This window comes from Rhodnius prolixus, unplaced genomic scaffold, assembly GCF_049639745.1.
Source record: "Rhodnius prolixus isolate KJV_2025 unplaced genomic scaffold, Rpr scaffold_8, whole genome shotgun sequence".
NCBI lineage: Eukaryota > Metazoa > Arthropoda > Insecta > Hemiptera > Reduviidae > Rhodnius > Rhodnius prolixus.
In genome coordinates this window covers 35,517,075-35,544,299 of record NW_027411593.1, presented here as the reverse complement: position 1 = coordinate 35,544,299, position 27,225 = coordinate 35,517,075, and the positions used below count along the sequence as shown (strand labels likewise).

The window sequence follows — 27,225 nt, the reverse complement described above, 5'->3', positions numbered from 1 at the left end:
CCTGCAGCCTGCATTGTAGTGTAAACTCCACAAAACCATTTTTCCCTTTTAATTGAAGAAGGAGAATTATATGACGAAATGATCATTTATAAAGTTGTTACTAATCATGGAATCCAGAGTAACAAAAAGGCTGATGAGGTAATGAAGGTGAATTCTCTTTCAACGCTTTGAAGGCTCAATTTCTGGTAGCTATTGGTCTGCTTGGATCAAAATGAGGGAACTAAAAGAAATGGACATGGGATGGTTCCAACTTAACTTTTGTGCCCAATTGAAAAGATGTATCAAGTCTAATTTTAGTATTTTTACGAGATCATTAAGTGGAGCAGGTATGATCTAACATTGTATGCACATGCACCGGTGGCTTACCAAGCTGACAACTGGAGTCATCTAAGGACAGCCAAATCTATAATTTGGAAATGATTTATTGCTGAATAACTTGAGCTTGAAACAATTTTTTCTGAGGAATTGATTTTTGCAGTTTGGTTTGAAAGAAAGCTTTAACTTCAGGCTCCTCTAAAACGATGCGTCCAAATTCTGTCAATGGACGCCAGAAAGGAAAAGTTTTAATTTTATTTAATGATCGAACCGTTTATTTAAATAATTTCAGCATCCATTAAATAAATATTTACATTTTATTTATTTATCTATATCCAAAATTTTTATATCTAATCTAATTTTTGATTTCATTAAAGATATTCTGCTGTAAGTGAGAATAATAATAATAATAATGAGCGATATTAGAGGGAATTTCCCAAGGTCAGCCAGTCAACTGGAACTCTACTATTGGGAGTGCAACATCCGACCTTCCATCATCGGCCACATTATAACTGTTATACCCTCACCAGTCTGTCTGAATAACAATGCCTTATCTCTTATACTCTGTGAGGATGTTGCAAAAATATTTAATATTCCTTTTTAACTATATTGAATATGTGTAGTTTTTTAACCTCTAGTAAAAGGAAGTTTTGCGATATTAATTTTCAATTTTCGAAATGAAGTTTCCACTTAAAATGGAGACCGTAAAACGCCTATTATTTTTGATTTGGAAGTTTTGTTTTCCCAGCGAAATGCAAACCAAGGCATCTCTCTAAGGTGCCAATGCAGTAAGGTGTATGATTCTGACAGCTTTAAAGATTAAAGAATGATTAAAACTAGCACAGATGATAAGATTTAATCCTGGATTAGATAACTGTCCGAATGTTGAAATGTGTGCCGTATTTTATGAAAGACGAACTGGTAAGTTAATTTAGCAGCAACAATATAGTAAGGAAGAAGAGCTGTCCGCCTGTTACATTAACTGTTTTAGAATCTGGGACTCTCTGCAGAGAATAATAAAGGTTATTTACTCAGCTGTCGTTATGAGTACAGATTATTAGACATAATTGCTTACTGAAGCTGCGGATATGAAAGTTAAAGGTGAAGGAGATGGATTTCTGGAGATGAAGAACTTACTTGCCTCTCAAAGCTTGAAATGCTAAGTAATGAACACATCAGAAAAAAAACTGGTGTCACCCGTGGTATAGTTGATGGAGAAGAAGAAGTAGTAACCGGTAACGGCTGATTAGAAACTGTCTCCTAGTACCAAGTGGCTATAACAGAGAGATCTGGCGATCTTGGATTGGAGGAGGCAACCAAATTATTGGGAAATTAGTGTTCCGTTGAGGAAGAAAAGTTTGTACAAGAGTGAGGTGAAGTGAACTGCGCTATACGTAGTGAACCCTGTCAGACATCTTGCGCAGAAGAAGAACAACTATCCTTTCAACGATATTTGCAAGGTGTATACTTCAACGTTTTTAAGAAAAGTGTATATTAAAGATTTGTAGTGTTTGTAGAACTGTTAGTCGTGTTATTTTCATTCTATATTTTATTTAAATTATAACTTTTATTCCAGTAGCTCTACTTAATCGGTTAAAAGCATTCTTAAACTCACAATGTCCATGCGTACTAAAATTAAGAAACCCGTTCGCTGAAATTAAAACCACTAGATTAAGGTGTGCAGCGGCGTAGATCACGGATCTAATGGGACAGAGGAGCAAGAGGGCTCAGCCTCTTAGCTGAATGCAAGGAATACGATGTGAATGATGCGATGTAATTTCAAAATAAAAACTTTTAGAAATAAGTTATTGTTTTTTTAAGTAGAGTACGCTTTTTTATGCAGTTTTAGACAATCAACCATTTATAATATACCTGTCCTACCGTTCGGTCTTAACTGTCTTATTCACATTAACTAATTTCTAACGACCATGTAAATAATTTCCCATTTAATCATAACCACTCGCACCCTTCGTAGAGAAATTGATTTAACAAATAAGAGGAAGCAGATAGGAGTAAATAATATTATTTATTATGGAGATAAATTAAGGCAGAGGTTAAAGTGTGTAACATGAAGTACTTAGATAGATTGAGGGTGTGTGTGTATTTAGAAGGAGCTCCACGAAGGAAGAAGGAATTTGCAAGTTTCCAGAGAGGTAAATTGCAAGTAACCACCACACCACTTCTTGTCATGTTGACTTCTCCTATCTCTCCATCCGGGGCTAGAAGCGAGCATGGTTGTGATTCTTCACTAGATGTACCGCGTCTGGAATAATGACTGTGATTAGCGGCGCTCTCTTCACTTCTCCTATTTCTTCACGATCCATCCAACAATTTCTAAACCTTTTTACTCATTCACTAAGCCAGGCAGACAGACTGTGAAATCCTTCCAGCACATTTCTTCAATCCATTTTGAAAATGTGTGCCTTTTCTACTTCTGAAATGATTGTCTGCTGTTTTTCATTATTTAACTATGTTAAAGAAGTTCAAAGTTTAAGATTAAGTTTTGTAATTCATCCATGTCTGGATTGCTTTTAATGGTGAGGAAATGAGTTATATTTTGTGTTAATCAAGGCAGAAAATTTAGAGCTTTTAAGTAATTTGTTGGTGACATTTGAGCTCAGGCATCTATCAGCTGACTAAGTACTTAGTTCACACCAATCTTGTCATTTACGCAAATTATATGGAAAATTGTCTAAATAACTTTTTTACTAATTAAATAAGCACCTGCTTACTGATCATTTAAAGTCATTGAACATGAATTATAAATTCGTGTAAAATTAAACTGAAACCTCATTCTGTATTAAAATAATTCAATCAGCAAAGTTATTATAAAAAACATACTTAAAGTTAGTTTTGTACTCACGAATTCCTCTCTCCATTTTAGCATGAAATAAATTGTAAAACTCCGGCCAATATAGAAAGTTGTATGTCTTAAAGTTTCGGACACTAAACGTGATACATCGTCAATAAAAAATTTTCACTTGGATTCATTTCCTTTCATCAGATTTAGCGTCTATAAGTTTAACTACTAAATTATCCGAAACAAAAAGAAGTTACCAGTAGGTGAAACAAGAAAAATAAAATGTGTAAATTTGATCAAAAAGGTCATAAGTTAAAACTCTTTTCCATCTGAGTATGTGTGAACAAAATATTTTTAAAAACACGTACAGCTTTTGTTTTTTGTTTTATATATTTTCACGGCATTACAATTCTGCAACAAGTAAAGCTGATACATAGTATAAATACATGAGTAGCATGAGGATAGAATTCACCCATTGGTGAAACTCCTAATGAAGAGTGCTTGGTAATAAATTCAAAGAAATCAGCCAAAATGGTTTTCGAGAAAATCAAGAAAAATTGAAAGATTCCTAGGAAGAATCCCCACTTCAGATCACATAACTTTATCGAAGCTTGGAATTTAAGAACTCATTTAATTATCAAGTGATACTGCTATACATTCCTCTGAAATGGCACATTGAAGGTTGGCCTAACTACAACACTCCACTAGAAGTATCCTTAATCACTTTTTTATAAATAATTTTTTCAATTAAAAGTTTTAATTTTAGATAACAGCCAAAGAGTATGACAGAACATTGTTGGAGTTGTTTTCAACAAAATAAAAAAAAAAATTCAACTGTTGGATGATTTTGCTAGCGATGATTTTCTGTCTGATATTCAAACAAATATAGAGTTTATATTTGAATTCAGGAAATTTAAAAAATGTTTAATTCCAGCAAAAATGAATTAGGAAAATTGGATACCATGGCAAAAGTTCTGCTGATGAGGGTAATGATAAACTTTTTACTTTTTTTGTTTAAAAAAGATCCTGTTTTGCTGGGGAAAGAAGATTCTGCATCATTTATTTTTTATCTGCATTGAATCTACATCATTCCTAGGAAATTAATTTAAGAATTAACTAATTCTTATCTTATAGAAAAGATAATTATCTTTAATTGACTTTCAAACATTAATAACGTGAAATCAATATCATCTATAATGTGAAATATGTGTTTTGTATGCTAGAAACTGCTAATCAGCTAATTTATTTAGTGTGATTTAAACAAATATTGGAAAAAATGGAAACCATTTCAAAAAGTTAATAATTAATTCTTGAAAATATATAAAAAGACAAAATGTATAACAAGGGCACTGATTTAGACTTGTTTTTGTGTTTTTTTCTTTTTCAAGTCTTGCTTGTACAATCATGCCAATTATTTTGAAATGGATTAAGATAACTTTTTTTTTTAATAAAAAAGATGTATCAGTGTTGTTTCGTTTTTATAATTAACCAATATGGTTTGTTTTAAAAGCCCAAAACAGTGTATTGACAAAATTCTACTGTTGGCTTCAATTGTCAATATTTTACTGAAAACAAAACAAAACTAGACAGATCTTTTTTTTGTTTTTTAATGTAATGTGCCCTTTTATCGAGCACAATTTGTTATTAAAAGTTGTTTACGTATTTGTTTATTTAAAAAAAAAAAAAATAACAGGTAGCTAATGGAATTTGATAATTATGTTTAAAATATTGAAAATATGGTATGGACCACAGTGATGGATAAAATCAATAATATTTAAAATAACTTTCAAAATTTGCTACTAATTAATTCTTAATGTACATTTAGAAAAAAACCCTTTTGACAGATTTGGGAAACCAAACAGAACTCTGAATGTGCTTTTTGTGTAGAAACTGTTGAAAGTTACAACTAAGTTCCTTATCACTTTGAAATATAGAATTTCCATTTACCTGGCCACTAAAATCTTCTTGACCCTCAAACAAGAAGTTTTTTTCCATTAAAAGTTCTGGCTAGTCCAAGTCATAGTTTACTGATATTGTTGGTTTTGCTTTTGTCATAAACTTTCCTCTAAAGGTAAATAAAGGTTGTATTAAATTTCTAAAATTTAATTTGATTAATCATTTTATAGTTTCTATAAAAATAATTTTTTAACCAAAATTTGCGTTTCTTTTCAATCAGCATTCAAACCATTAATTTTCAATTATTCAAGTATTATCACTTCAAAAAAAAATACTAACTTATTCACTTATATAAAACTGAGATAATTATTATTTGTTATAATAATACAAAATTATGTACGATATAAGAGCAATTTGAAGGACTAAAGCTTATCAGAAGGGAGTGAATGTAGAGCTTATTGTAAACATAACGCACTCTCATTTAGTATTGATGCTTTCCCAGGTCCGATTAAGACTCCACTTCGCCCTAAGAGGCAGTCAAGGATGCTTGTCCTCCATGGAAGTAGAACACTACGCGTATCTCTCATTATTAAGGCTATCTTTTGGCCTACACTTTAACTACTTTTCCTTTTCCCCAGAGATGGTTAGAGATTTCCACAAGTCATTTTGGTCTTGTCTCTTCAACGATTCCTTTCACATGACCTTACCGTTTCTGGACTTTTCTTCCATTCTAGCAGTTTTTGCCTCTGATAGAAAGAAATTTGGCCTCAAGATCACTGACCTACTTGTATTTCAGTATTCCGGATCATATTACACCTTATGGTATACCACAATCTACCCTCAAGACGCTTAGGTTTTTTTTCCTTAAAAGGATTGGAAATATTCTTCCTTTTTTCATCAGACGAAAGTCATCGCTGATAAGTGGCTCGCTTTCCACATGCCTTCAAAATATTACAAAGAAACTAAATTTAGCATTAAGTTGAACCAGATTTCGATATTATTATTATTATTATTATTATGCTAATCTATTAATACAAATCCGGGAGGATATTGTGGCTAATGTATTGTATAAATCCAATTGAAACAGGCCAAGAACATTCAGCAGGACATTACGGCATGCACGAGCAAGGACTTCGTGAAACTTATACCACCACCAGTCCAACTGTGCAGTCTAACAGACGACGGAATGTCCGTCTACCAGAATCTACGGCTACAAGTGACCCGAGGGATGAAGCCCATAGATTATCTAACTATCTGCCTCCGCTTACAACCACAAAAAAACCTTTTTCATTTTTCATGACTTTTGGTGCGTTATTATTTACTTATTGTTTGTTAATACTCATATTTTTTTTTCTCTTAAATAGAGTTCACTGTTAGAGAACTCTTTCTCAGTCAAAACTAATTTGATAACCAAAAGGCACATCTACATAAAATTCCGAATCCAATGACACCTCATTCATGAAAATCGGTTCACGCGTTTAGGCGGTACGCAGTTTACAAAAAAGGTAACAACAACAAGAAGAAGAAGAAGAAGAACAACAACAATTTTTGAAAATGCCGTTTTTGCTCATTTTCGGCAACTTTTTTCTCGAAACCTATTAGATCTGGGTTGTTGCAAAAAAATTTCAGTTGTAAAGGAGGGTTTGTCCTATAATTTAAAGAAAATTTGGGAATTTTATCTTTTAAAGAAAAAGAGAAAAAAATTGTCACAGTTGGGTGTTTTTCAACGTTACACTTTTTCGTGCAGTTTTTGACGATCAACCCTTATACAACTGTCCTACCGGACAGTTTTAATTAGGACATTAAGATGCTTTTACAGAACATTTATTGATTTAAGTGAATTACATATCCGTATAAATTTATTTTATTTATTACTTTCATTTATATTTACTTATTTATTTTAAAGACTTTCATTGGTTTCGTACAACTGTAAAAGGCTGGCCGTTTAACTTGTCCGTGTCAATAATCTCTTTATCAAATCGTACGTACCAAATTATTAGTTTGCCAATTTTTATGTAACGGAAATTATTTTTAAATAATGAATTAGCTTTTATTGATTGAAAAATGGTTAGAAACTTTTCTGTATAAACTTCACGACCTTTTAATGAGATGTGTACTGTTGCACATTAATTGTCACATGGGTTCGAATTTTGTCTCTTTGTAGAACTAGATTCAGAAGTAAACCATTTGACAAACTTCTTTCGTAGTAGTATAAACGTGGCCAATTAACTTTTTTTTAGAGTTTTCTTTAGGGGCATTTCAAGCCATTAAATTTCATATTCAGCATTCTTTTCAGTTTCATTTAGTCAACACATTTCTAGATTCCAAATGGAACTAATTGGTTCAGAAAATCGTTTAATTGCTTTTCTATCAATCTTTTAAGGTACCACAATTTATTAGACTATTACTTACGTAGTATCAATCCAAAGTAGTATCAAGACCAAAGGTTTTACTAAAATTCTGAGTTTGAATGAAAGAAAATCTAAGTGCTAGCAGCAGAACATAGAACTTGAACTCTTGAACTCCGCGAGGGAAACCAGTGCCCTAACCTTTCAACTAATACCGTCTCTTGTTTCAGAGCAGTTCCATCACTTTTATTGGACACTCCAGCTAATTACTTTTTTACTTAGCCTAGAACATAAGGCGGCTCTTAGTCCTAAAGGCATACTAATATTGCTTTTACATAGTTGAAGTCCTTATTCATATGAAAGGCCATAACGATTTCCGGGACAAAACACTTACCTCTATTCATTGCAATAAATATAAATTGAAATCAACTCAGAGCAAATTCTAAATTTGAAGGAAGTTTTAAGAATTTTGATAAAAGAAAATTGGAGAGTTTTCTCATATATTTAGTTGTAATAAAATCCATTTAAAAACGTTTTCTCACCAAAACAATCACAATCTCAACTTAGCACATACCAAGTCTTTTCTAAAGCCGTATGCGTCAAGTTGTGATTCTCTTGTAACTCATCAGATAATTGCTGATGTGAGATTAGAGATATGGCTATAGGTTTGGCTGTGGAATACCTGTTCTGCGTGAACTGGTGGACAGAATAACGAGGATGCTAACTGATGAAAAATAGTTTCTATGGGATGAGCACCTTAAAAAAGAACTCAACCTTCCAGCAGGGACTGAATATATTAAAACAATATTGACAACTTTTGTATAATATCACTAATGTTCAAATAATGATCTTATCTCCGATATTGGCTCAAATCACTAGAAGACCATAGACTGGGCTGGTCCACAATCTAGATTGGGTTAATTTGTTTTATTAATATTCATTTATTTTGTCCTGGTATATCTAACCAAGTAAAGTAGAAATTTGCTGGTTTGGTAGTACATTAAATTGAATAAAGGGATTATAGAGCAAAAATCGTCCAGTTCATTTTTAATATCAGCATTCTAAAAAGAATAGTTTGAAATGAGAAAATTCTTATTTTGTACAGCGTAAAATAATACCCTGCTTTATTTCATTTTTATATATTTCTCTGTCTAAACGTAAATAAATACATTAAATGTAATGGAAGAAGTAAAGAAAAATACCTCTCTATAATACAGTGCAAGTTAAACCATAGAGTTAATCGGAAAATTTAGAGTGTTATAAAGTAAAAATAATAGAGAAAGGAAAGTGGAAAAACAGTTCTGTTAGTAACACGCGCGCCGAAGTAACACAGTTTGCTAGAGTTTGGTTTGGGTACCACTCCGCACTTCTGGGTACACTGCGACCAAAGCTACATCTCCCAATATCAGGTTATATATATATATATATATATATAGAGAGAGAGAGAGAGAGGGTGATGAAGGAGTGTATCCCAATAATAACCGCAATGTTTTATTGAACTCTTTCCTAAATACAATCGTATACAGACGTGTCTGACTGTATCCTGTTCTTGAACAAATACGAGTTAAGAGAGCTTTTACTGCGAACAATTTCTATACATGTATCATACCCATTACAATGCTTTATGTTCTTTCAAGTAATTTAATTGGTTAAACGTTCACAAGGCTAACCAAGGGAGGTTATATAAAATAAAACAAACAAGGCTAAAAGTTGCTTGTAATAAAATTTGTACGTTGTTAATTGTTCACAATAATTATAAGATATTATAAAGGATATGATGATAATCAAATTCAAGTCATTATTTCACAAATTGTTCAATCACGAATTTCAGGTAAATATGATGAGATGAAGAAATATGCTGGGCAACATTCACCATTATCTTCAATAGGTGATAGAACTGTACAATTCCTGGATATGGCACTTCAGAACAATGACTAAACACTCATCACTAGCCTTAGAAAACTTCATCAAATACTTTTCCACGAATTAAAGTTTAAAAAAGCTGATTTTAATAGATTTTCCGAGCAGAAAACTGTTTAAAAACAACAAATAAAACTAGCAGAAAGTTGGCCATTCCAGAACTACTGTTCAAACTCAGAACTTTAGCCACTAATTTGTTTAAAATTAATATTCTATGGTGATATAATTAGAAATTAGAAGTTTTCCAATCCTAGAAGTACCTTTAATAAAATTGTTATTTTGTTGAGCGTTTTTTCTCACTAAAATCAGAGAGAAAAAAAACTTTGACTCAACGTGTTTTGATATGGGCCACCCAATCAGGGTGTACAAGTACGACGGCTGAGTAAACTCAACTTTACTTTCTCACTTTATTTATATTTCATTCTATTCAAATAAATCTTGAAACAAATTTTCTTAGGATCTAATGACATGACAAATATTTTCGATCCCAAGAGGAAAACTGAAGAGGAAAAATTTAGTGAAGAGAAAAGAAGTACAACAGGTAATTTTCAATTAAAAAACTTTTTAACAATAAAGATGAAATTAATCTCAATTTGGCGGAAAATTATTTAACCTAACTTACTAATACACACAATAGTGGAGTTCCTTTTTAAATTAATGATTTTGTGCGTTTTTGTTTGTTTGTTTTTAAGTGAACATTTTTCTTCCATGTCCTTTGTCTCTGAGCTTTAAAAGAGCTTTGTAGGGAAGGTTCCACTCGTCCAGAACTTTTATCAGATGCTTTTTTACCACTTCATTCTTAATCCCACTTCCTAAATGTCCCGTTTACGTCATCCTCCCACGTTCTACAAGTTCATTTCCTTAATTTCCTTCTTTCCATTATTGTTTTCGAAGGTGACTTTCCTTTTCCTCAGACTCGACATCCAAACTACATGTCCGAATCGCCTTAAGACGATCACTGCTGCAGTAGATCTTGTTCGCCAAGTTGCGAATTTTATCCATTCTTATGTCCATTTTTCTCACGAATCCCGCCTGCATAGTGAGGAGTTGCTCCTGTAAATTTCGCATAATATCCATTATTTTCAAGTAGATTGCAATTTATGTGGATTAGGAGATTTCCTGCTTATCGGGAAACCCAAATTTTAAGCTAAAAGAAAAAAGGCTTCCTCTGAAAAAATATCTAGTCCTTTCTTTTGCTCGATTGTACGGTCTATCACTATTGTACCAAGGTACTTGAAGCTTCTATTCTTGTCTAATGCATAGATTGCTTCTCTTCTTGTCTCCATGTTAACGTCTGCATCGGGGTGGTTAAATAATAATAAATAGATCATATTAAATATAAATTATAATTATTGTAGAACTTTTAAAAGTTTAAGTCTCATCTTTCTGTTCTAACTTCAGGAAATCTTAAGTATATGAGCCAAGTTATCTGCTAACCACTCGATCAAAGAAAGAAAAGGCGGATCCATTGTGTTTGTCTTTTTCTAAGTGCACTTCAAGATCTAAGGTCTTGGATCTCAGAAAGCGGGTTAGGAAGAATTACTTCAAAAAAATGTATCTTTGAAGAATGAAATACTTCTCCGAATGTTCCATTGCATTGTTTTATTTGTTTGTGTTTGTGTATTGGTATTGATTGTACATTAACCATTCCTTTTTAAGAAATATCCGCTAAATTGTGTCCGCTTCGCGTTAATCAGGGTTTCCGTTTTATGATCACTTTCTACTGAAGACATTATCATTCACCACACGTTTACCTAATCGTGCACGTAATTCATACCACATCAATCCACAAAATCTCATTCTAAATCAAACATAGCTCAGCTTTTGCAATTATATACAACATTATAACATTGTAATTAAATAGTGTTCATTTATATTGTATTTATATTGACATTAGTTTGAAATGTTCTCTTCATGAAATTCACGAATAAACATTTATTGAGGGAAGTTGTTGCTGCCAACAATATTCATGGAAATCTCTAACAAACATTAATTATGTGATGTTTATTGAATCGATTTTGAGTGACAATTGTAAATATAGCATTGAATTATTTCTGAAATAAAGCTGCTTCTTTTTCGTCATTCACAAGGATTTTAAAGCTTTCTCTAATATTTCTCAATGCATGGATACTTTGTAAAAAGTTTGGGAATGTGCAATATTAATTACTTCATAAATAATTAGCTTTCTAGACATATAAGGTTGCTTATTAAGGTGTTATAATAGCAAAACTAAAATGCAATGTATTCCTGGTCTAGAACTTGGATTTTAATTAATGATTAATATGAGAACTTTATAGTAAAGTACCTTTGCTAGTCGTCTTCGTCCGCGAATTAAGTAAGTAAAGTAATGCTTATTTTTCCAGGCGGGCTTCTTGTCAAACTACTAAATTAGATGTCGACACGTGTTGGACGTAAAGCGTATAAAAAAATAAGCATTACTTTTCAAAGTTTACTTATCTGTGCGAACAAAAATTCTAGCCGAACTAAGTACTCATATTCATGTTTTAATCCCGAAGTTTTTCCAATTTGTAGATAATTGCCAGAATTAGAGATTTTCGAATTCAGCATAGTCTGGTGTCTGAAGAAAAAAATATAAAATGAATCAGTTTTCAGATCTAACAGTCTATTCACGGTAAAAAGCTGGTTTTAGTTTGAAAATTCCGCCTAGTTTAACTGCTGTTATATCTATTTTACTAATTATTAAAGTACTTGGAAATAAAATCTCTGGACTGCTGCAACTACTTCGATAGCCTTTCGTAATCGTAGGTAATATTAGGAAATCCACTATACTTCGGAGGAATTACTAAATAGAATAACAGAGACTTAAGACATCCTGACTCTGAAAAAGCTAAATTAGAGCAAATTTGGGCTCCATCTTCAACAGATATTTCTTTGCAGAATCGTCTTATCTATTCTAATAAATAGCTTTAAAAAGAATCTTAGCTCCACTCCGGAGTACAAAATACATTGAATACTATTAGCTCTTATGCTGACACCTAGGAGATGAACTAGTTCAACTACCCGAAGTAATACATGCGTAATTTACGACGCTGCATTCTACGAATAAACCTGCCTAACTGTTTCATCCATATTGTCTTCTTTTAGATATTTTAGGATCAGATATAAAGTCAAAATCCATCTCATTGTCGCATCATAACCAAGCTCACTTAAAAGTAGCATACTTAGCTGTAGGATTGCATCCTGCGCTTCGTTCTATTTAAAGGTCGTGGATCATCCTAAACACAGAGTCAATAATTGACCTACCTCTCATACTAACATTGACTACAAATTTCTAATATAACAACAGCCCAATAATCCTATGGCTGTATCCAGTTTGTTTTAATAATTTGAAGATTAAACTGTAACAAAATATTCGTTATCTCAACGAAACGATTATGTTTATTAATAATAATAAAGTAAATTTATCAAATTTGCATGAAATAATATGTGCTTAAACTAATAATAATAATAATAATGATAATAATAATATAATAAACCTAACACTTAACTTAATTTAAAAACCTAATCAAAATCTATATTGTTTGTTCCAGACGGAGGAGGGCTGTACGATATTCGAGAACCATGCGATTATCCTCATGCCACATCAAAATTTCCATTTGGTGGATTGAATTTTGGTGACACCAATTTACACAATCCATTCATACCGTCTAAAGATAGTAAAGACGATAGTTTTAACAATTTCTTCAAAAATAAGGAAGATAATCCATTGCTACGTGGTGGAATAGTAATTGGTTCCATGCCTTTTGGCTCAACAACCACCGAAAAATATGAGAAGAAAACTACGGAAAAACCGGTTAATAAGGCGAAATATTGTGAGTAAAATATTTTTACTATCTATGTATGTATTTAATAAATTAATCAGATTGTTTTTTAAAGGGCCTTGCGACAATAGATCCAAAACCACTTTGAGTGTTGGTGGCAGATGATTAAAAAGTATACAATGTGAAGAAGAGTGAACGAGTGTTAGATAGTGTTTGTCTGTGGGTTTGCTAAACTGAAGAAGATGTCGTCATCAACTTCTTCTTCAAGAATTGAGAGTACTTGAAGGTGAAGGCAATGCTAGATTGGAATTCCAAGATCCCAGGAGTTCGTTTGGAACATTTAGAGAATTTGAATCCTACAATCTTTGCATGAATCTAGAATGAGCACTTGAGCAAAGGTCTTGTTTCCCGAGCGATGCAGTCAAAAGATCTAGTTCATTCTTTTAGAAGCAAGTGAACATTATTAAATAAACATTGCTGAGAGAAGTTTTAGCTTCGAAATAATGTTCTAAGACCCCATTTCAGTGTTTTGTTTTACTAAAATCAGAAAGTAATTTAAATGAACTTTTGTACGAATAGGGTGCACGAAGTATCAGGCAGCTTGCAATGAAAATGACGATTCTGAACTTAAACCGCGAATCATTGGAGGAAAACCGGCTTCACCAAGAAAACATACACATATGGTTAGTTACCTAATTAAGTTATTTCCATTCTTTGGTCGGTTATTAAATCTTAGTGCTGAACATTGTTCTTTTCCTTCTGGCAGCCATTTCACTCATCTCGAAAGGTATTCCAAATTATGTTAATCAATATTTCCAAATGTTTTTCTAAATATAAACAATGAAAAAATTACATTCTATTTTTCTTGGTAATAATTGTTGAGGCACAAAAGTTTTGTAAGAAGGGTGTTCTTGGCACTGACCAAAGAAAGTCTTTTTATTGGTGTTCTACGTTTCAGGTGCAATTCCATCAGGAGCTTTTTGAGAGTTTAGGAGCCTATGAATATGTACCAAAGCACAAAACTAAAATGATCTATTGACCTAGTTTTGAATGATATTTGAGTTCTACCGAAGAAAGAACCCTAATGATAAGTTTTTGTTAAAAGACTTACCCTGGATGTTGCAGAACATTATTCTTGTTTTATTTTCTGTTCCGATTAAGTTTGTGAGTTTCAAGGTCTTAATTTGGGAGTTCCGAAATGAATATTATTGAGTTCTTCATATATTTTTAATCTCTCGTGTGTTTGTATGCGAAACAATTTGCACTATTTGAAATCAACTTAATAGGAACATTAAAAATTCTAGAAGTAGAGGAAAACCTTAAAGAAACTGAGGAAAACAATTATCTCAAATCGAAAAAATCCGTAATGGAATTTTCTAATTGTTTATTTCATTCACGTCTCGCATCTTTAGTTAGTCAAAATTTTTTTTTAAATACATTACTTTATTAATTTAGTTATTTATAAGGATTTTATCCGTCCTAGCATACTTTTTTTTTTGGGAGGGGGATTCTTGAACGGTTTGGATTTTCATCCATCATCAGAGAATAGATTCTTAATCAGTTTGATGGAGAGAATTTGACTTTAAGTAAGTTTCCGTCTCAGACTACACTTGCTGAGGCAGCCCTGCCGTCACAGTATTATTAACTGTTTGGAAAGATTGCATTTTAATCTAAAATTAAAATTTAGAGCTAATTTAACTTCAAAGCTCCATTTAAATTCTCTAAATTTAATTTTCTCTTAGGATTAATAAAATGGTTCTCTATAAATTATGCTCCTTAATGCTTTTAGTATGTTAATAAAATTTTATGATAAATTGGATAAGCTTTCAGGAGATCCCTAAGAATTCCAGGGGTAATTCCAGTAAACCTATTCGCTAGGAATGTCTTTATATTGTCTCAAAGTTGTTCAGACATTCTACAATATTTCTTCAACTATCCAACTTATTGTTCATTCATGGGTTTTATACATAAAAAGGTTCTAAAATTTTAAATCTTAGAACCTTGAAAATTCTAGTTTGGAAATTTAAAACAATTTCAATAAATAAAAAAATTTGGGTTTAGAAATTTGGCTTTCAAAACTTTTACTTCTTTATAAGTAGAAGGCAAATTTCTCTCTACAAATCGATAGCACGAATTGATGAAAAACCAAACTGGTAAACCATTATACAGAAGAACTGTGATGGATAAATTCATCGATAAAATGCAAAAATTTGACATTTAACCGTTATTAAATGTAACGAAAATTTATTTTAAATGAAAACAAAATTAATGACCTTCATTGGAATATCAATTAAATTACAAATTAACTGATCCAATACAAATACTGATATTTTCCATTTCACCCCCTCTCTATAAGTGAGATGGTTAATTTGATGACCAATTTCATTTAAAAGTATTCACGGATTTGTTGTCAGAAAATTCAATATTGTTTGAAATAATGGTGCAGTCAAAATGGTTGATGAATTAGTTAATTATAAATACGCTGCTAAATGTCATCCTGACAAACAATAATTTATTTTCCAGGTGATGATAGGTTATGGCGGTGCAGATGACAAACATTGGCTTTGCGGAGGCAGTCTGATTAGCACCAATTATGTACTTAGTGCAGCTCATTGTACAACTACTGGTAAATGGTACTTATTTTTTTATATACATAATATATTGCGTCATAATGTATTAAACTTTATGTCTCAGTTAAACTTTTTATGTAATATTATTTGATAATAAAAGTAAGCACCCTGTCAATGCTCTTCAAGCGTTTGTAAATTTGGAATCAAATCTTTATGATTCGAATCAAGAATATGATTTCCTAGATTAGATTATTAAAAAAAAATGTAAATATATGTTGATAAGGAAAAAATAATTTAGGAATACGTTCGAGTAATAACGTTAGTTGATAACGTTTAGTTCCTAGAGAATTCTCCTTCTCAGTCTCATAGATTTCGTGCAGCTTAATCCGCAGCCAGACCATACAACCAATAGTCCTATTAAGGCCTATCGCCTATTGAGGCAAATCTACTTGGCAAAGCCTTTTACATTTTTCCTCTTTTAGAGCCCGATTCTCAACTTTAAAAGGTGTTTTGCGCGTCCAAAATTCGCGCAGTACTATTTTCTTTTCTATCTGATGAATCCTATGTAGGCTTTCCATTGCTAGGCCATGAGCTGCTTGTAATTCCTCAATCTTCAGTTTGCTAATGTAATTGGTAGAGGAAAATGATTTGAGATCCAAAGTAAACGTCGCGTTTAGCTTCTATCATTGTTAGATCTCGAATTAGATGGTAAAAGCGACACTTATAAAAGCGTATTTCTTTTTTCTTGCACCGTAAACTTTGGATATCTTGCCTACAACTTCTCCAACAGACTTATTCCTGAAACAGCTTAAGACTTTTTCTGGTGACTTGTCTATTTCAGATCTAGGGCGTCTCTCATATTCATTTCGTGACACCTCTCCCTTGACTGCCTTAAGATATGTTTCTTCATTAAAACAATTGTAAGGTTTAGTTCCTAGAGAATTGTCCTTCTCAATCTCATAAATTTCGTGCAGCTTAATCCACAGCCAAACCATACAACCCAAAGTCCTATTGAGGCAAATCTATTCGGCAAAGCTTTTAACATTTTTCCACATTTAGAGCCCGATTCTCAGCTTTACAAGATGTTTAGCGCGTCCAAAATTCGCGCAGTACTACGAGAACAATTACAAAAATATATTTAATACGTGAGCTAGGTGACAGCTATCCCATTAAGATCAAATAAAAAGAAGAGGAAAAAACTAAGTTTCATTTATTAAAAACATAAAATAATAATAATATCTTTTTGTTATTTTTATTTTCCTAAGTTAGCATAATGCAATTTGCAATGCGAAAGTACCTTGTGGGCGGGGACAGTCAAATAAAATGCTATTACTCTGAAGAGTTTCAAATTACACTCGACCCAGTTAGATAAAGGTGGAATATTAATGGAATGCTCTCTCTTTATCTATCTGCCGGCAGCCAGTAATGATATATCAAGGGGTTTGGCCGCTCGGCAAGAGGAGGGGAGATTGAAAATTAGTGGCCAAAAGGCCGCTTACAGTTCGTCCTTGCAAGTTTATGTTGGTTCTCTGTTTGGAGGAAGTTGGGCTTCCTCTGATACCAAGTTTGTGATTGAAGATGGCTTCTTCCCTCAACAAAGTGCGTAACCCTTCCTGAAAAAATAAATCAGGACTGCACCTCTTGCAAGATGTAATTTGGAATAATTCCTTTAGTATAGTTTCATGATAATATTCTCTAAAATTATTCATTAGATGGTTACTTGTTTTATACTTCTTACAAAGAAAATTTTTGATTTGATCTTATCATTGGTTAAATCGTTTTTCAACTTCCCAATAAAGTGCAAATGTTTCTCACTCATATCTTTGACACCGTCCGTGTTACGGTCATCTTACGATTCACCTTCCTTGACTTTCTTTATAAATATGTCCCAAGAACTCTTTCTACAATTTGTCTGTTTCAGAATCTGACTCAACGCCCAATTAGAATTCCTCCCATCACACGGAAACTATTGAACAAACCTCTCCATTCAGTTACCATTAATCTGCATTAAGATCTTTTCAATAATCTAACAGACTCAAAATTTAGTAGAAATAAAAATACTCCAGAATTTGATTAATTAATCTTTTACATCTATCCGTACAGGCTAATATAAGTCAATAGGATATCCTATGTATGTTGTATAATTTCGTGGGTTGCCCTTTTTTTGTGAGGATAAAGTTTTGGTCTAGTGAGTATTATTAGGTCGAGTGCCTTTAAAAGCTATTTTCCGGTTTGTCGGGTTAGCTAGTACGTCCAGCTGAGTTTACTCTATAAAGATTTAGGCCTAGAATCTTGATTTATTTGCGACCATTTAGTGCTGTTCCTGCAATGGGGAATAGCCAATACGCTTCTTCTTTTTTTTGTAAAATTTGTTTTTCATGATAATAGAATTATACTCTGAAAAGCGAACGATCTTTAAACAAATAAATTGAAAAATGACTATACTTTTCAGTGTTGTGACAATAAATGTCGAAAAATCTCTAAAGCCTCTAGCGGTCTTTTCTTCCAGTACACTATCTTTCCTAGTTTTTCTTCCTCAGGGATGAAATTTGTCTCTTCTTAAGCTAATCCGATTGAAATATAGTTTGGCATTTCAAAAAGTCTTATGATTTATGACATGGCACGCATAGAAGAGTTTATTCACTAAAAATTCATCCATAAATCCACCAAAATATCTCCCATTTTCAATAGTTTCGCATCTTACACTGCACACGTTATCTGTGGCATAGATGCTGAGATATTTTGTTCATTCCATGTGCTACATAAAGGCCAACGTTCTATAAGTTGACTTTCCCATGAGCGTTACATATCCCTGGGGCTTGTAAATGTTTTGTCATTTTTAGCTCTAGGCAAAACTAGGTAAAAACGAGAAAACGAGAACTAAAACTTCAGTTTGAACTCGGTTTGCTTCCAGAGTGGGCGTTATACTGCAAATGCAGGACCTGGTTACGGTAGGCGTTACCAGACATAGATAAAATGACATTTAAAAATGTAACAGAGTTTGTTAAATTTTATTAAATAAAAATATCTGGTTAAGCAGATTTTTATACAATGTTTTTGTTAGATTATTGCATTTATTTTACTTCAATTTATGTGTAACTGATAAATTATTCGTCATTAATAAATCGAATTATTTTCTAGGGGTAAACCAAAATGGGCCAGAATGGGTGATCTAGACTTATCCACACGAACAGAAGACGCCCGACCACAAGAGCGTATGATTATAGAACATCATAACCATCCGCAATATAGAGAGCCGGCTGTTTACCACGACATCGCCATCTACAAACTGAATAATGATGTATCAATGACTGATTGGGTGTCGCCCATTTGTTTACATACCAGTTCAGAATATCCTGGGTCAGAAGTGATTGTTACTGGCTGGGGAAGAACAGATTTTGGTAAGTTTGTTTTATTTTAGTAGGTAAAATATATCAACAAAAATTAAAATTTACGAAATAGTTATAAATAAATAAAGAGGCTCCTGGTTTTATATATTGTAAGCCGTAATTGTAAGGGGTTACCTGGGTTAGGGCGCAATGGAGAGTGTTCGGAGTCCAGCTTTGCTGCTGTTAGATTTAGAATTTTTACAGCTCACTAATACGAGTAGCGTCCATTATGGAGGCTCTGGCAGACCTCTGAGAAGATTCTGGGCGCTAATGACCTCATACAGACTTTTAAAACATGGAAAAATGTAAATTTAATTGTTTTAAAATAAAGTTATTAGAAAGATGCTTCTTAATTGGCAGAACCAAAAATTAATTAGCTACTTCATCCGTTCTCAATTAAGATAACTCGAACCTCTCATGTTAAGTGCCCTCCAAACACTAATCGGTAGGGTTCAATAATTTTACTCCTACTTGAGAAAGTCAGTATTCTATTGGCCAAAGTACTCTTTGCCTCAATATTTTTTTGTCTTTATCCTCTTTAAAAAATTAAAAAAAAAAAAAGGTTGCTTGTTAGGCCAGCCTGTTGAATATCATTATTATGAAAAAATATTTAGCTAAACTCTCATAGCTTTGTTTCTACTTGCACTCAATAGTTTATCTGTCATTAACTGATTGAAAACGATGCAACACTTTGTCTTGATTTAGTCTAATTTAACTTTTGTTATTTAACTTTAGCTTTGTTTGAGAAATGATCAAAAGTTGTTTCAAAAACATCAAACCAAGGCTAGTTGCCTTGATTTCATCAAAGAAGTATGTTGCAGTCTCTACTCTAGCAACTTCTGCGCATCGTACTTACTGCTTTTAAGGGAAAGAACCCTAAGTAGTTGATCGTAACCGATACACGAATGACTATAGATCTTCTTTTTGTACATTTACACAAGGAAATCATCAGTATGGTACCTCCTTTTGTAGTGAGAGAATATCAGCTTAAATGTACAAATCCTCAGAAAGCTGTCCATATCCTTTGGATTAATCCTTCTCCTTATACTATTAGGTGGACGTACACCCGTTTCTTAAACATTTGAGGACATTGGAGCTTTTTCCAGTGCATTGCTGGCAGGCTTCCTGGCAGTGTTCTTTCGTTACAGATAACACTGTCAATCATCGGTCTGGGAACTGTGAGTAGCTCTAGAAAGAGAAAGTCTAAGTGCTGACAACTGGATTCGAACCCGGGATGCTTTAGAGGGAATACAGTGCTCTAACTACTCAGCTAATCTCTTCTCTTAAACATCAGTTATCATCAAAATTCATTGAACAGAGCATCATTACCATTATTGTTGTTTAAAGCAAAGTATTTTTAAGAATAGCTCAAATATCATTCCTTAGATTATTTTTTTAATCTAATTGTGGGTGAAGATTGTTCAAATAATCAACTAAAACACAACAAAATGTTATTTTCCCGTATATTTCTGCACGTATGAGTGAATAACTACAGCGAAGAGTTAATGAGTTTGCTAGAGATTTCAGTTTAAAAGATAAATCTAAACTGCTACCCCATGGAATTGTTGTAAAATAAACATTAATTTTGTTGGCAACAATTTATTTATCGGTTATGAAAGTGTTTATTTCCGGCAATGGTTATTTTAATCTTAATATTTTTCTTCTTTTATTTTTATTTCTTAGTTTTTTTGTGATGTAAAATCTCGCATTTGAAGAAAATTAAACCAAGAACTACACAAGTTTTTATCTTAGCTAAAAGTTTGGTCCACCAATAGGAGAAAGAGAGATAGAATCTCATCTTCACTATTTTCTCTAATGAAAGTATTTTAATATTTTTAGTCTCTTTTTGCGAAGTTTCACAACTTACAGTTTCATGTTTATCTTTGAGAACCCCTTTTCTTTTGACAAATATTTTTTTTACTCATCTTATCCTCTATTTTCCTTCTTTTCTTAACTTAAAAGACATCATGATATCTTCTGTTTAATACTTTGTGCTGAACGATAGTTTGTTTTGTGACAGATTTTTCTGCAAAGTTGATTTAATACATATATATTTCATATATAGGAAAGAAGTAAGGGATTGTGAATTATATATTCCTGATTGTTTTTGAGGATTAATTGAGAACATAGGATTCGTTAATCAAATCTAATCAATACTATTTTCATCCATCATTTTTCCCGTCAGACTGCTTATCCATCATTAGTCTACAACATTTCTGTACCCTGTTTTATCCTTGGATAGCGCAGACCCTTGTTTCCAAGCTGGAGGTTAAACTAAAGAAGAATAAAGATCTGACGATTCAAGAAAATAAAGAGGAGTTTGGTCTGTAAATGTAACGCACAAATGAAAACAATGATAATTTTTTTAGGATTGTAAATATGAGAATTATTATCCTTTTAAAGATCCGCCCTTCCTCAGTTTTCAGCACCACTGGCCCACGGCCAAAGAAAGAAGTTCATTAGAGGACCTTGACAAAAGCTTGCGCAGTCTAAACAGGAACAAAAGGGAGTTGGACTTACGGTTATGAAGGTTAGAAAAGCAAAGCGTGGTAAACAAGGCTTTTTTTCGGTGCAAGTTTCGTTTGAGTCAGAAAGATAAATTACTCTACGTCCTACGCTCAAGAGCTGAAATGCGGAAATCCTTCTGGCGGCAGTACGGACTCTTTATAATTACCAGGCTTGCTCTGAGGCCAAGTTAAATATCCGTAAACCAAGGAAATATCTTGGTTTGTTAGGTCTAATAGAATCTTTAGGTTTGTGATCACTCTTCTATCTTTTTCTTGAGGGAAGCTCTTCTGTATTGACCTTAAAGTGAAATAGGTACAATCAAATACATTGCTGTATCCAGCAAGAAAATAGATAGCACAATTCAATGACAGGCAAAATTTCCTAGACTTGAAGTAAGTTATTTAAAACTAATTAAACAAAATCAAACATTTGTAGTAAGAAATGTAATTGGGCTGAGGAACAGTTTGCCTGTAGGTTCTCTGGCACTACGTATTGTATATAGAGAATTCGGGGTGTCGTTATTAAATTTTATTTGTGTTTAAGGCTGAAATATCCCCAGGATCCAATATAGCCAAGATCTCTGAATAATTGGCTATTCCACTTATCCCTTAGCGCAAACAAAATCTGCTAAATGCATTAAGACTTAGGAAGCCCCAAATTGGGTTCACTAGAAAGAGTTCATTGTACTGATTGCCTGAAAAAAAATGAAACCGGTCTGAATCTCACGCCATCGCGAATGTCTATGACGTGAAAACTGCTATTTGTCAGTGGAGGAAGGAATAATTAATCAATTTATTCAACATTTATGAAAATAAATTATGAAAACAATGTTCTGTTGCAGCATTGATATATACGGAAGTTTAGAACTAGCTGGTATTGAATTTATCAAACAATACTTTTGCCACAAAACTTCTGTACTACAAATCTCCTTTCGAAGTGATTCAAGAAAATAAGTTTTATATCCGTTATTTTTATTTTATTATTTTTTCATTTTTATTTGTATTACAAAACTTTTTTTATTTAGTTCTATTCAATGGATTCCTTGTTTTGTTTTATTTTGTTTGATATTATGTTCTTAAGCTTTTGTTCAAGTAGAAATGATTTTATTTATCCAGTATTCTTAATCATACATATACATTGTATTATACATTTATTTTTCATTATTTACAATTTAAAATCTTTGCCAACAGTAAATTTACTGAAAGGATAAATTCCATGACCAACTAAAAATAATAACTTGAAGTGCCACTTTACTGGGCAGGTTACTTCAACTCCGTGGAGTTCTCTTGGTAATTGGCATTTCGTAGGTCTGGGAGGATTCCCAGAGGTGGTCAGAAAGGATATGTTAACGATTGTAGATTGTTGAGTAAAGTTCCTAGTGCTAAAACTAAAGACTGCATTCTGGAACGATGTTCATTGACATATGGACCTCTTTCTATTGTATTACTGGTCTCTGGACAGCGTTCTCTACAGTAAATTTTACTCATTACCGGACATTAAGCTGAGAAGTCTCCCAAGAAGAGAAAAAAGAAAAGCGCCAATGGATTTAAACCTGGGCCTTCGGCTTACTTGTCCGTATTTGAAAATCTACTTTAAAGAACAACAAAAACACATAATTATAGGTTTTTACTGGATGCACATTTAAACACAGTTGTACATTTAAATATAAGCTTACTCCAGCTTCTAGGTTACAAATAACTTGCTAACTTGCCACCCTTCACGGATGGTATAGGTAGAAAGGGATCCGACATATTCTGGCTGGCCTCCCAATGACCATGTTTGGTTCTATCGATGTTGAATTTCGGATTGATAAAAAGATGTTTTTTCGAGAAAATAAAATTGCTCAAAAATACGGATTCTAACTTCTATGAGCTTTAATTTCTCGTTTAATTTTGCAAATGGAATACCTTTAATTATTTTTATACAATATCTTGTTATGTAACTATTCGATACGTGGGTACGAACGGTCGCTTCTGTAATGTATAAGGTATTAAATATCTTAATATTTAACTCCCGTATAGTTTTTATGGGAGAAAGATTCAGTCACTTTTTTTATTTTTTATTGCATTAAATTAATTTGTACTGAACTAAAGTACTATCAGTTTCACTAGTAAAACATTTAAAAAAATAAATAATTAACAAAAGCAGTAGATATTCTCTTCTTTCGTAACGCGTAACGCGAATTATTGTTAAATTTATTTTACTGTTTACTTATTAACAGTGAGTGAAACTTCTCCAGTACTGATGGAAGTAGAAATTGGCCTCTATAATGATAGTGAATGTAAGAAGTTGATGGACAAAACTGGTGGAAACAAACTACCTAGAGGAATTGACAGTCGGATAATGATTTGCGCAGGAGTCAGCCAAGGTGGTAAAGATGCTTGTTCTGTGAGTATTCAACTGTCATATAGTGAACACAAAGTTATGGGAAATGATTAAAAAAAAGCTATTGGCCTTTATTGTTTGCATTAGGGCATTTACTCTTGTCGTTCTCTAATCTTGCATGTTAAAGAATGATTTAATGAACTGATTATGTCATTAACTATTCAAATGCCAAATAAAATCCAATTATGTACCTTCTAAAGTTTAGTTCAAGAATGATGCCTTTTTAAAAATACGTTAAGTTTTAATAAGAATTCTCGAGATGTGAAATTTATGGGTCCATTAAGTGGAAAATAAAGCCACAATAACTTACTACTTAATTGTTTACGGTACCACTTGAGCCATAGAAATATCATCCTTCTCAATTTAACTGTTAAAATAATTGTTATTTTTGTTTTACAGGGTGATTCAGGTGGACCGCTGATAATACAAACATCAAAATGTTCCAAATTACAAATCGGAATTACGTCTATTGGACGAGATTGCGGGCTGCCTAATTCTCCAGGAGTTTATACCAGAATCTCTCACTATATACCATGGATTGAATCAGTTGTTTGGTCTTAAAATCAGTGTACCCCAACGACTTCACTATTATTTTTCTTCTTATTACTCAGATTGCATTTTAAAGGATAAATGAACTGAATTATACCAAAAAGACAGAAGAATGAATTCAGAAATAAATTTGTTCTCAGTCCCAAAGATAAAAAACCTTGTAATATTAATAATTTATTCTTAAAATCGATTTTAGAAAATAATTTATTGTAGTATAGATTTTGAACAAAGTTTATTTTGTACATTTTATTTAAATACGGGTTATTTTTTTTTGGAATTTGAATGATTAAAAAGAGATATTTTTCCTTCTTTTTTTTTAACTCATCTGCATTGTTGATGATGATGCAATGCGATGGAAAATAAATAAATAAGCAATTAAAAAGTAAGTCAAGAAACAGATACTGCGAAAATCTTACTGAATAATTTTATTTATTTATTCTCTCACATATTAATGTAAAAATGAAATTTATGTTGCCCTATGATGTACATACGTAGGTAGCGATCTTAGTCGACAGCTTAAAATTTAAATGAGTTCTATGAAACTTAATAAATAATAATTTAATTAAAACTAGACTGGCTTGATACTAAATCATTCCTTTGTTATTTTAGATTTAAACAGTGTTAAAACTCTTGTTCGTAAAACAAATAACCAGAATCCGTCTTCTTATTCATTATGTTCAACAATTAAACAACTTGTCCTATGTTTACATTTACATATATTTAAAATTACATCGTAGTATCTGCAATATTCGCTCTTTGTTGAATAAACATGTAAACAGTACTCTAATAGTGCTAAATAACTTTTTCTGCTTATACTATATTCTCTCATTAATGTGTTCATGCTTATCTGTGTTCACTTTGTCCTGTAGCAATGTTGTCTGAATTCATAGCAAGAAGTCAAACAATCAGAACGCTGCATTGCTTGGAATGATTTCCATCAATATTCATTCAAGTTGAAATTATGAAAAATATTTCCATTTTTTTTAATTTTATTTATGAAATTTATCCCAGATAAAATATTTTGTGAGGCGATACTGTATTCATTTTTTTTTTTTTTTTTTGAATATTTAATCTTTCGAACAATACATAATTCAGTGGATAACAACATAGCCCAACAGAATACACATACCGTGAAGGTGTTCATGAAAATGAATCAACAAACCGGTGTAAACAGAGTATTGTAGAGTATCCAACCATGTTATATGATAATCAGCTATACAAACTCACATATTTCATTCCAGTACTAGGGCATTCAAAATATCCAGATATGTAATGTATGTTAATCAATATTTCGTGTACAAAACTCTTGACGTTATTATCTTGTGACCATATTTTGTGAACCCAAGTTAGATTCCATATTAATACCAAACTGCTAAGAAATGTAATGTAAAAAAGATGATTTGTAAAATGCCTTTTTAAAAACTGTCCAGCTTAGTTTCTTTCTGTAAACGCTAAGTAAAATCATGAGAGATGTTAGGATTAACGGTTAAAGTCAGAGCCAGTCGAAAATTTTATGGCTTCCAACTTCAAGGCTTGCAGGACTAAAGTTCTTATAAGGAAGAGTTTCCTCAGAAAAAAAGCATCAGCAACCAGGTTTATGGGCGCCAAAATTCCAAACGGTAATTTTTGACTTAAAAAGTAGGAATCCCAAGCGACGGATCAAACATTCCAAGATAAATCGATAGGAATATTAAGTTGGGTCAAGATACGGAATATTCCCTTTAGGAAAAGTCTAAAATCAGGTGAACTGAGGGTGTCTTTGAGGACAATTAAGTAAATTGGTACCGGCACCATACTTCGAATGGAACTAGCGATGAAAGTTCCCAAACCTGGATAGGGAAGGTTAAAGATTATTTGGGAAGAAAGAATAAGAGAAGCGTTAATCAAGAGAGACCTCGATGTTTTTAAAGAAAAATCCTGTACAAGACCCAGTATTGTTCTCAAAGTTTCGAAGAAGCCACACACCGCCCTGCGGGGTACGTGATGAGCAGGGCCGGATTTAGATGAAAAGAGGCCCTAGGCTAGTCCACTTATGAGGTTCTTTCACCTCCCATTTTTAAGTTTGTAATGCATTTTTATGTTTGTTTATTAGTCATATGCGTAGCATTTCTCCTTATTTTCGGTTGAGTGTTTTAGTGTTCACTGTTTTTAGAACAGTGTAATTTTAATTTTGCTATCAATTTGAATGTAGGCCCCTTTTGATCTTGAGGCCCTAGGATGGAACCCTTATAACGATAAGCTGAAGAAAAAAGAAGTCCCTTAAAGACACCTTAAAAATCTGAGATTAATGCAATCATCCAAGTATGGCAAAAATTTCAAAAAATCCGTCCAATCAACGGCTCATTCTTAGATAGAGAACGTGAATGATAATGCTCGAATACGTTCCTCGAGTACTTGTCTTTCTACCCCTTGCTTCGAAGCTTTTGCATAGGCAATGCATGGAAAAAAGTACCGGTGTAGCTAATTACCTCAGAAGTACACGTGCTTCAAATATAACCAAAGAAGTGTAGAATGTCTTACAAGTTGTGTTCAGTAAAATGAATTTTTCTAAAAAAGATCTATAAAGTTAAAGGGCTAATTAAGTAATTATTAAAATAAAAATACAATTTGAAATTGGTTAGTTTAATCCGTAAGAAATTTAATATTTATTCAATTAATTTAAAACAAAATAATCAAGTTGAAACATTAACTAGTGACATCAGATTTAGTGATATGTTACGATTGTACTTATGTGAAGCTTCTCTCGTAGTTTATTTTTTAGTA

At 32.5% G+C, this 27,225-nt stretch overlaps 1 protein-coding gene across 12 annotated transcripts in view; it reads left to right on the top strand.

Annotated features, from left to right (window-relative positions):
* LOC141451340 (venom protease-like) overlaps window positions 1–27,004 on the top strand; it is a 41,739-nt gene extending 14,735 nt beyond the window's left edge. For 11 of the 12 annotated variants that reach the window (XM_074122629.1, XM_074122638.1, XM_074122639.1 and 8 more), the window contains 8 exons: window positions 6,099–6,317; window positions 9,737–9,820; window positions 12,831–13,112; window positions 13,641–13,744; window positions 15,585–15,694; window positions 18,773–19,032; window positions 23,750–23,916; window positions 24,313–27,004. In XM_074122629.1, coding sequence (XP_073978730.1) covers window positions 6,099–6,317; window positions 9,737–9,820; window positions 12,831–13,112; window positions 13,641–13,744; window positions 15,585–15,694; window positions 18,773–19,032; window positions 23,750–23,916; window positions 24,313–24,474 — 1,388 coding nt within the window. In that variant the 3' untranslated portion in view covers window positions 24,475–27,004. The remainder of the gene's footprint in view (window positions 1–6,098; window positions 6,318–9,736; window positions 9,821–12,830; window positions 13,113–13,640; window positions 13,745–15,584; window positions 15,695–18,772; window positions 19,033–23,749; window positions 23,917–24,312) is intronic. The other variant, XM_074122640.1, reaches the window with a different exon arrangement.
* Window positions 27,005–27,225: the final 221 nt, after the last annotated feature.